The sequence below is a fragment of the Cannabis sativa genome, chromosome 8, assembly GCF_029168945.1.
Source record: "Cannabis sativa cultivar Pink pepper isolate KNU-18-1 chromosome 8, ASM2916894v1, whole genome shotgun sequence".
Classification (NCBI taxonomy): Eukaryota; Viridiplantae; Streptophyta; class Magnoliopsida; order Rosales; family Cannabaceae; genus Cannabis; species Cannabis sativa.
In genome coordinates, this window is record NC_083608.1 from 41,196,242 (window position 1) to 41,207,238 (window position 10,997).

Genomic DNA, 10,997 nt, shown 5'->3' on the forward strand with positions numbered 1-10,997 from the left:
AATATGATCAATTTAGTGCCCCAAGTTAGCAAATAATAAATAATATTATCTGTGGGACGAAAACCAACCATTTAGGTTTTATTAGTAGTTTCCCTTTAAGATAGGAAATCACCTTTGCTGCCTTTTGTTGTTATTTGATCACTCCCTTGCTCGTCATCAATTTCTGCTAAGACCAATAATATGAAACATTAATTAATGAGGTGGAGGGTTCGAATTTAGAATTTTATTTTTGTCAGTAAAAGTATAGTATTAATTAATTTTTACTATATCCATACTAATTATTTATAATTTTCTATATATATATATAATGAGCATTGCTATATAAGCACTATCACTACTATACTCATAAGACTACTGTGCCTTTTGATTAGCATTTCTCTTTTATAATAATTTTTGGAATATTTTTTCAATAATCAAATTTAATAGTGAATGTTTCGAAAAAAGTAAAAAAGATGTTTGGAAATGAAATAATAAGGAGAATATATATCACCTACCATACATATAAATAATATATAGTATTGTGATAAATTTGATGAGAAGTATTGGGGATGTTCACATCTATATAATGATTGAAACATATATACCATTTTGTTAATTTAAGCGATTAGTACATCATGGAATGCAATTATATCAGTTGGACCACGCATATGATTAATTATGTATCATAGTCTTTCACTTTGAAGAAGGAACGAAAAATTAAATTAGAGACTCTGCTATACTAACAGAAATGTGTACCGCACTATTGGGAAACTGAAGATCAATGTGGATGGTGTTGTTTCAAGTAAAAAAGGAAAAACAGAAATGGGTGCTTTGATTCGAAACTTCTCGGGATAAGTAGTGGCTGCCATGGCTATGAATCGTCCAAGACGGATGCCCCCAAAAACAGCTGAAGGATGGGCTTTATTACAATTTACAAGCATTATGCTGGTGCCGAGATAATAACATAGAAATTCAGCACGTAGAATCGGACTGCTTAAATCTCATAACGGATATTCAAGTTAATGAACCTATCTTATCTGCATATGGAGCGATTGTATGTTCGCTTCGTGATTTGTTATTTTCATTTCCTACTGTTTTCCTAAAAAAAATACATAGGTGAATTTTTGACATGGCAATGACTCTTACCCGTTTCCGTTGTAATTTTTTTTGGGTCGTTTCCACTAAAAAAAATGTGTACCGCACAAGATTAAATAAATTTTTATGAGAAACGTTAAAAGACACAGGTGAATTTAATATTATGTTTTCCATATTTTAATTAAATAGCATAAAAAACCTAACTATGGTATATAATAAAAATATCAATATGATTATCGATAATTGTTTGTATCTGTTTATTTTGTGAAATTGGTAGGCAGTTAAGCTATTGGATATATAATCATTAATTGGTGAATATATTTCAAAGAAAGAAATACGCAGTAATTGGTGAATATATAATAATTTATTAAATGTAAAAAGAGTGACATCATGGAAAACGGACGCTAGAAGACAAGCATGGCGGCACACAGCGCATATAGTTAGGAATAGTGCCACCACCATATACGTGCCCTGCAAATGCAGCTCCCGCAAGACAAGTTTCAGTAATCTTTTTCTCTATCTCAAGATAACAATGAAAAATATTTATTGCTAAGATAAAATCAAAAATGTGAAAAACCAAGTTGGAATTTTCTTGGGTTTTGTTTCTTTCTTATCCAAAAGGGCATCATGTCTCTTATTTTTACCAAATTAATTCTTCACACAAAAAGATTCTGATAATCCCTTTTCTTCCTTCGATCTTGTTATAAATTGAGGGAGTTGGAAGAGCTTTTCTATTCACTTCTCATAACTGTTTTTACAGATATTAAAACTGCTTTCGTAACCAAATACAAGTTCTAGCCATGGCTGCATCTTTCTCAGTGCCTTCAATGGTGAGCTTTCTAAGCATATGAATAGCTATTCTTTTAGTTGTTCCTCTCAGCTAATTATTGTCTTTGTTCTTTCTAGCTGAAAAAGCAACTAAAGTTTGAGTTGTCAATCTATGAGAAATCATACTTGTATATGCAACTTGCAAGCATTTCCTCATCAATGGCTTTTCTTCTATAGTTTTTGAGTTACATAAAAATTTGTAATAAACCCATTATTCTTTCCTTTTTTATTTTCTCCATATTTGTGATCAGGATTATGAAGACGTGTGAGAAGTATACTGTTTAATTAGTAGTTTATAATATGTGTTGCACATGCAAGCTTAAGGGTAACAATAAATTGATATGTTATTACATGACTTAAAAAAGTAAGATCGGTCTTTTAAGTTTTAATACTATAGTTAGATTATATCATTATTTTTCCCTTTCTACTTCATTGATAATCTTGAACCAAATAGTAATGGGGTAACAATTTGTTTGATTCTTCCCTTAGTAGCAGATGAAGCTAAACTAATATGAAGTGTTTTTGAGATTTTATAAATAATGGCTACTTTTATGTATACTTCTAATATTATATTAATGGGATTTTTTTTAACAGATAATGGAGGAAGAAGGAAGGTTTGAAGCAGAGGTTGCAGAGGTGCAAGCCTGGTGGAGCTCAGAGAGGTTCCAGCTAACCCGAAGACCATACTCGGCGAAAGACGTGGTAGCCCTACGAGGTAACCTAAAACAGAGCTATGGCTCGAATGAGTTGGCCAAAAAGCTTTGGCAAACTCTCAAGACTCACCAAGCCAACGGCACAGCCTCAAGAACCTTTGGCGCTCTAGACCCCGTCCAAGTCACCATGATGGCCAAGCACTTGGACACTATCTATGTCTCTGGATGGCAGTGCTCTTCAACACACACCTCCACCAACGAGCCTGGTCCTGATCTTGCTGACTACCCATACGACACCGTTCCAAACAAGGTCGAACACCTCTTCTTTGCCCAACAGTACCACGATAGAAAACAAAGGGAGGCCCGTATGAGCATGTCTAGGGAGGAACGTTCTCGAACCCCATACATCGATTACCTCAAGCCAATCATAGCCGATGGAGATAGTGGGTTTGGTGGTACCACTGCCACTGTCAAGCTATGCAAGCTCTTCGTTGAGCGAGGTGCTGCAGGTGTTCACATTGAGGACCAGTCCTCTGTTACCAAGAAATGTGGTCACATGGCTGGGAAAGTGCTCGTTTCTGTGAGTGAACATATTAATAGGCTTGTAGCTGCGAGGCTTCAATTTGACGTAATGGGGGTGGAGACGGTTTTAGTGGCTCGAACAGATGCAGTGGGTGCAACTCTGATCCAAACCAATGTGGACAACAGGGACCACCAATTCATTCTCGGTGTCACGAATCCGCAACTGAAGGGTAAAGGTTTAGCTACCGTTTTGGCGGAAGCCATGGCTTCAAGAAAGACAGGACCGGAACTTCAAGCCATTGAGGACAATTGGACCAAGATGGCTGGATTGAAGACTTTCTCTGAACACGTGATGGACTCAATCAAGAACGCAAATTTCAATGAAAATGAGAAGTCATGGAAGCTAAACGAGTGGATGAAGCATTCAAGCTACGAGAAATGTTTGTCAAACGACCAAGCTCGTGAAGTCGCCGATCAATTGGGGCTCAAAAACCTTTTCTGGGATTGGGATTTGCCACGAACCAGAGAAGGGTTCTACAGGTTTAAAGGATCGGTGTCTGCGGCAGTGGTCCGAGGTTGGGCTTTCGCTCCTCACGCTGACTTGATTTGGATGGAAACGGCGAGCCCAGACATGGTGGAGTGCACTGAATTCGCAAAAGGAGTAAAATCAATGCAGCCTGAGATAATGTTGGCATACAATCTATCGCCGTCGTTCAACTGGGACGCGTCGGGAATGAATGATGTTCAAATGAAAGAGTTCATTCCGAGAATAGCGAGGCTGGGATACGTGTGGCAGTTCATTACGCTGGCAGGTTTCCACGCAGATGCACTAGTGATCGACACGTTCGCCAAGGATTACGCCACTCGTGGTATGCTGGCCTACGTGGAGAGGATCCAGAGAGAGGAGAGGAAGCATGGAGTCGATACTCTGGCTCATCAGAAATGGTCCGGTGCTAATTACTACGACAGGTATCTCAAGACTGTTCAGGGAGGTATTGCTTCAACTGCTGCCATGGGCAAAGGTAAGCTTCAATTTAAAAACTCTTTACTCATTTAGTTCCTTCCATGCACTTAATAATGTAAATTTAAATTCAAATGAATAAAATTGAGAACTTTTTTTTTTCTACAGGTGTGACTGAAGATCAATTCAAAGAGAGTTGGACTAGGCCAGGAGCTATGAACATGGGAGAAGGTGGTGAAGTTCTTGCAAAATCAAGAATGTAAGGGGAGAAAGAGAGTGAAAAAAGAAAAGAGTATTGTGATCTGGGGGCTATTTAAGCCCATTTCCTTATAGAATAATTGGGGTTGCAAATAATATATGACATGCAATTGGGGTCATTTTGAGTCAATTTTTTTTGGGTCACTGAAGTCTTTCTTATAAGAGACATTATGTTCAGTACCTCTTTTAGCTCTCTATTAAAAGGGAGTAAGGACATGAAATTTATTTTTGTTATTGTACTTGGTTTTGTATTTAATCATCAGTTTTAAAAACAGTTCACAAGTACTACTTTATGCACCTTTCTCTTTTTTTTTTTTTTTGTTTGGCTAGAATAGCACTTTGCACTTAGATCATATTGAACTTAGCATAAAAGGTAACAAACCAAGAAGAAGCATCATGAAAAAATTAATTAAATATTTTTATTTTTTTATGTGGGTGCTACTGCTACAATCTATTTTAATTTTTATAAGTCATTGCTTCACTTTTTTTAAAAGGAATAAAGAAGTAATTGTTCAAAACGAAAGAATTCTATTTATTTAATAAGTATATATATATATATATATACTTTAGGTGATTGTTACGTCTTGGCGCGTAGTGTTAGTTTTATTTAATATTTTAGTTTTTTATTTTAATTAATAATTAAAATAGTATAATTATTTGAACGATTTGTTTTATAAAAATAAAATATGTGTCAGTATATTTAGTAAGTAAAACATAGTTGTGTTATAATAATGTATGTTATTAATAGTAAAATGTACATTAATCTTCTAATTGAAAAAAGTTCTATTATCTCATTTCATATTTAATAATAGCTACACAACTATATATTTATAGACTTTCACATTCTTTGCAAATTACTAATAAGCATCAATAATATTTTCATATTCTAATATTTTTCAACCTTCTCCTCTTGGTGGTAAAATTAAAAATAAAACTAAAAATAAGCACAATCATATAAGGTAAATACTAATTACAGCCCATTTCATCTTTTTTTTTTATTATTTTTTTAAGCCCAAGCCCAAAAATCTCTAAGCCAACACAATCAATCTTCTTTTATATTATCTTTTCTAGATATTTTATCTATATTTTTCTTTTTTAAAAAATAAATTAAAAAATTATTAATATTCTCCCAAGATAGGTTTGTTAGAGAGATATGTGGCTAAGATGATTTTTTTAATTTAAAAAGAGATTATTAATATTTAAAAGATTGTTTAATTTTTTGGGTTTAATTATTGGGTTTATTTTTTAACGGGAGATCAAACCTAATCGTTAAATTTAACAGAATATTCTTTTATTTTTAAGTATATTCTGTTAAACCAAGAATGTTAAACCAAGAAATATCGTTAGATAGACACTTTTAATATATAAAGATATTTATATATATTTATCTTATTATTATAAAAGTAGCTTGTTGGTGTTATATTTGTAGATTATTTTACCTTTACAAGTTTAATTTCATTATAATTTTATTATTTTATTTTATCTTTACTCTCACAGTTACAAGTTGAAGTCAAATTTTTTTAAAAAACTACAATACTAATCATTTTCTTTAGCCTCTACTTTTTTAATTACATAAATGTCTTTCCATGTTGATAATGAAAAGATATTGTGCACTTATAATATTTTAAATACCAAGTATTATCAATAGGATTATTTTCTTATTTTCTTTAAAATGGTAATAAAACTAAATATTACATTTTTTTTATCAAGAAGAAAACACTTCATTGATCGATAGAAGCAAATATAAACACAAACAGAAAACAAAGCCACTCACGGTTCCTTCCAGCCAAACAACTCCAACCCCATAATTACCTACTCTGTAATCTCAAAAAGTAGTCTCTCTCATGATTGGACATATTTCTATTGATTATAATTTGTAATATATATTTTATTGTATTCTTTACATCATTTACAATTCTAAAAATTGATCTAAAATAACCATTAAAAATAAATGTATTTCTAGCCAGCATAAGCAATCCACCAACCCCTATACCCCATCCAAGCAAAAAATTAAACCCTGGACTTTTCGAGATAACACACAGTTAAAAAATAGGTACTCATGAGTCTCCTCCACCTTCTCATACACCGGGCATTTGATCGAGTTTAGAACAATGTAAAACCGAGACATCTTGTCCCTAATAAGAAGATGAGCATTCATCACTTGCTATAAGATAAATCTGTGTTTTGGCACTGATAAAGAACTTCAAACAACCTAGTAATAATTGATTGGGTTTTGAACCAATCTATTACTGTACAACCAATTGGTTTTAAACCAGCCTAATGTACCAGCTTTCACTATCTCATTTCGCTTAAATTTTTTCCTTAGATGACATAGTTTAAGCCAGTACCAACTCGAATCTAGTTCTAGATCGTAAGACCAGAAGCATATAGATTTCAAGTAGATATTATCTACCCACTTAACCCATAGCAGGTCTTGTTTTGTGAAAACTGCCCAAACATATTTAGCTAGAATAGCCTGGTTCCATTTAACACCATCTTTAAATCCAAGGCCATCATATGCCTTCAGAAGGCAAACTTTCTCCCAGGAAGCAATATGAATCTTACTCCTTTTTCCATTCGTTCTATAATTTTTCAACCTCCTTAGTGATACTATTGGGAAGAACAAAAATGTTGATCATCCAGTAATTTCAAAGGCCTAGTAACACAGAATGAATCAATTGTACTTTACCAGCAAATGAAAGATGCATGCTCGACTAGGTATGTAACCTTTGTTTTATCTTTTTGATGATGATGCTACAGTCCTCAGCTTTCCATTTAGTTGGCCTAAGAGGAACTCCCAAATATTTGAGGGGGAATGTGCCTTCAACCAACTAAAAATCTCTTAAAATAGTATGTTTGTCATTAGTGTTCATGCCTCCAAAGTAGACTTGAGATTTGTTAGCATTAATGTGCAATCCAGACACCATACTAAATTCATCAAGCACCTATTTGAGAACCAAAATCGAGGGTATTGAACCCTTGCTAAACAGAATTAAATCATCTATGAAGCACAAGTTAATTATTTCAGCCCTTTACACATTGGATCAAACCTATAGGATGAATTAGAAGCTTCCAATTGAAGTCTTCTCGTGAGATACTCCATGATGAGAACAAACAACAGAAGAGACATTGGGTCACCTCGTCTTAACCCTTTCTCTCCTTTGAAATTGCCTTCCACTCTACCATTCATGACTATCGAATAAGACGTTGCTCTTAAACAAACCATAATCCATTAAATAAACTTCTGAGGAAGATTATAGGCAACAAGCAACTCCTCCAAAAAAATGCCAACTTATAGTGTCATAAGCCTTACTTATTTAAATTTTGATTGTGCATCTCGGGGAGACTGTTTTCCTCTTATAGTTTTTTAGTCTTGAAGAATCATCACATTATGAGCGATGGACCTACCTTGAATGAAAGCTCCTTGGTTTTGTTAGATTAAACCAGGAAGCACAACAGCAAGTCTAGAGCATAACAGTTTAGAAATACACTTGTAAATTGTGGAGCAACAAGTGATGGGTCTAAAGTCCACAACTCTAGTAGGGTTCTCATTCTTAGGTATAAGAGAAATTAGAGTCGAATGGAGTTCAAGAGGCATTTTACCTGTGTTGAAGAAGTCCTTGACAGCTGAGCAAAATTTAGATCCTATGTCAAGCCAAAGCTTCTTGAAAAGACCAAATCCATACCCATCAGCTCCTAAAGATTTAATATTTGGAATGTTGAAAAATACAACCTTGATTTCCTTGTTTGAAAAGATCAAGTTGCTGGTTCAAATCAAGTCTGGTTCCATGATCAAAACAGGCAGCAACCAGCTTACTAGAAACTTGACTTCTACTCCCCATGATACCCCGAAAATAAGTGATCAACAACTTCAAGAATGTTATCAACAACTTCACCTTGATCATTGATGAAAGAAGTAATATTGTTCTCAAGCTTTCTTTTTTTTTTTTAAACAAGCATGGAAAAAGGTAAGAGGTGTTCTCATCACCTTTATGAAGCCAAGTAACCTTGCTTCTTTGTCTTAAAAAGTTGTGATACTGTTGTGAAAATTATATACGCAAGTATACGCAGTCACACAAGTAATAAAGTGATAAGTAAGATCGTCTCCACAGGGATTGCAAACAAAGTTTGATATAAAATCAACTAATTACAACTTAAAATAAAAAGAAATAATATGCAAATGGTTGAGTAATGATTCAAAATTAAAAATGACATGAATTAAACTTGCTAGAATTAAACTACTGCTACTAGAAAACAAATTGGTTGCAAGATAAAAAATATAATATGGCAAAAATGGCTTGAATAACTAATTCCTTCTAGTCAGGTTTTTTTACAAATAAGACAAAGATTGGTTCAAAGATTACTTCTCATTACGCACAGAGATAACAACAAATTCCTCTAGGCTTGTGAGAATTTTCCAACACTCTCAACTTCAATTCTACCATTTAGCTTAATATATTCCTATATCAAACCAGCAAGCAGAACACTATTCAAGCATTAATTTGGTGAGTTATGCAAGGCAAATGAAATATTCCTATCCCACTTACAAGAAAAGCCTAAGTCTAGGTTTTCACTTGCTTCATTCAAGTTGAACTACTAGATCTAGCCCTTCCGGTACAAGATCTAGCTTAGCAAATTGTTATTCATGGCCAAGAAACAACAATCAATTAAAATGAAACTCACTTGAATGAACAAAGGCAAACAAATACTAAAGTAAGCTTAAAATTTAATCAAACCCAACTTAGAAGTTCATAGTCATTCAAGCCTCAAAAGCTTAGCTCATATTCAAATAAAAAGTTAAAATCCAAGTTAAGAACACTACATCCATGGCTGCTGCCCAAACTTACAATTTACAAAAGTTTTGAATACTAAGTACAAACAACAACAACCAAGAGAAAAATAAAGAAGACTATCAAGAAAGGGTAAAAGAAAATTCAAACACTAGGCTTGGTCCCCTCTTCTTTCTTCTTCGTGTACTTGCTGCTGCAATAAAAGCTCCTCTAGAAAAATATGCAGCTGCTCAAGTACTGTCCCCTCCTCCTTGATGAAGATGACCCCCGTACTTAATCCTTTCCTTTTCTTTTTGATGTTGGGTTTTTAGGGTACCAACCTCCTCACCCAAAATAGAAGCCCAACTTTTCCACTTTGGCCCACTAGGGTGAGACTCCTTTCTTCCATGTCAGCTAGCTGATGCAATTTGAGTGATTGGACCGAAATTGATGAGGTGGATAAGTGAAATTCGTGATTCCACGTCACTGCCAGGATGCTGAATTCACTTCAGCATTGCTTTAGCACCGCTTCAGCAATCAACCCAGTTCCAGCTTGTATTCTTTTTTCCTTCCTTGCTTCTCTCTCTTTTACCTGTCAATTTAGTTCCTCCTTTTTCAACAGAATAAGCACAGTTAATTGAAAAAAACACACCCAACAATATCAATATTTACAAAACTTAAAGGTTAGACTACTAAATAGAAAATAACACTAAAACTAATTAAAGTTAAGCAAAATAGACACATTTTCATTACTCTCCTCACAATATTCTAGTTTAAAAGCATAAAAATTAACTCTATAACATAGAGTTATCACACCCCAAACTTAGAGTATTGCTCGTCCTCGAGTAATGAAAAACACAAAGAACTAAACAATAAGAACAGAAAATGACAGCGACACTAACACGCTTGCAGTAGAGAAAATCTTGCTCTTTCACACTTGGTCTAGGGACGAAATTTGCTCTCAGAATTAGATGAAATGGAAATGGAAATGGAAGTAGTGAATATGCCTCGAACTTGTGTGTTTCAACAGAATTTTGCATGCTATTTATGTCCTTAAAACTTATCAAGAGTAATTTGATCAAATAAGTGTGCAAATACTTCCCACCAACAACTTGAATTTCTACAACAACCACCTTTGATCCTCAAGTTTAAAAAGTTTGCTTCCATAAGTTGAACTAGTGTAATCCTCTCCACTAATGTAGCTTAGCTTTACAACTTAGATCAAAAGGACTTGATTAGGCTTGAATGTTAGGCTTGGGTTAGGGTATGGTATAGGATGTATTTAAACTAGCTTAACACCTAACCACTTCACTTGTCAAAAACCGAGCCTCTTCCTTAAAATTTTTTTTTTTTTCTTGACCCTCTTCCCTAATTCAATACTCACAAGTACTTGATATTAAAATTGACTTCTCTTGCTATGTTTATTCTCTTTTTTTTTTTTTTTCATATATTAGAAAAACATTTATTACTATATTATACTTATATAATAAATAGCAAGAGAAGGTTAATTGAAAATTCATACTCATATACTTTGTGAGCTAATTCCCCCACCCCAAACTTACAACCCAACATTGTCCCCAATGTGGCTAAAAGTATGACCTTGAATTAGCTCGCCACAAGTTACACTCACCGCACTCACCCCAAACTTAATGTGAAACTTGGCTCTTGACAAGTGAGTAATTAAGTTAGGACATATGTGGAAATGCAAATTAAGATTGGCGTTAGATGTAGGATTGGGTTGCACAACAATAATAGGCTACATGGCTCAAACTTGGGTGACTAGGGAAAAATTGAATTCATAGGAAAGGCTAGAAAGGCTCAAACGTCCAAAGATGGCCTAAATCATTTCTAAGTCATAAAGCTCGCTAGGATTTCGCCTCAAGGATTACACTAGCTAATTCTAGACGCTTAAACTCTCTCAAAGTGTTAGCT

At 34.2% G+C, this 10,997-nt stretch overlaps 1 protein-coding gene across 1 annotated transcript; it reads left to right on the forward strand.

Annotated features, from left to right (window-relative positions):
* Positions 1-1,706: 1,706 nt before the first annotated feature.
* On the forward strand, positions 1,707-4,593 carry LOC115698845 (isocitrate lyase). Its single transcript, XM_030626042.2, has 3 exons — positions 1,707-1,904; positions 2,497-4,099; positions 4,207-4,593. Exons 1-3 carry the CDS (start codon positions 1,875-1,877, stop codon positions 4,299-4,301), a joined length of 1,728 nt encoding a protein of 575 aa, XP_030481902.2. The 5' UTR covers positions 1,707-1,874; the 3' UTR covers positions 4,302-4,593.
* Positions 4,594-10,997: the final 6,404 nt, after the last annotated feature.

Bases quoted from the DNA above. Each gene is read 5' to 3' on its own strand.
- LOC115698845 (XM_030626042.2), top strand. From the start codon at position 1,875: ATGGCTGCATCTTTCTCAGTGCCTTCAATG. The intron at 1,905-2,496 runs GTGAGCTTTCTA...TTTTTTTAACAG, and splicing joins CTTTCTCAGTGCCTTCAATG to ATAATGGAGGAAGAAGGAAG. The intron at 4,100-4,206 runs GTAAGCTTCAAT...TTTTTTCTACAG, and splicing joins AACTGCTGCCATGGGCAAAG to GTGTGACTGAAGATCAATTC.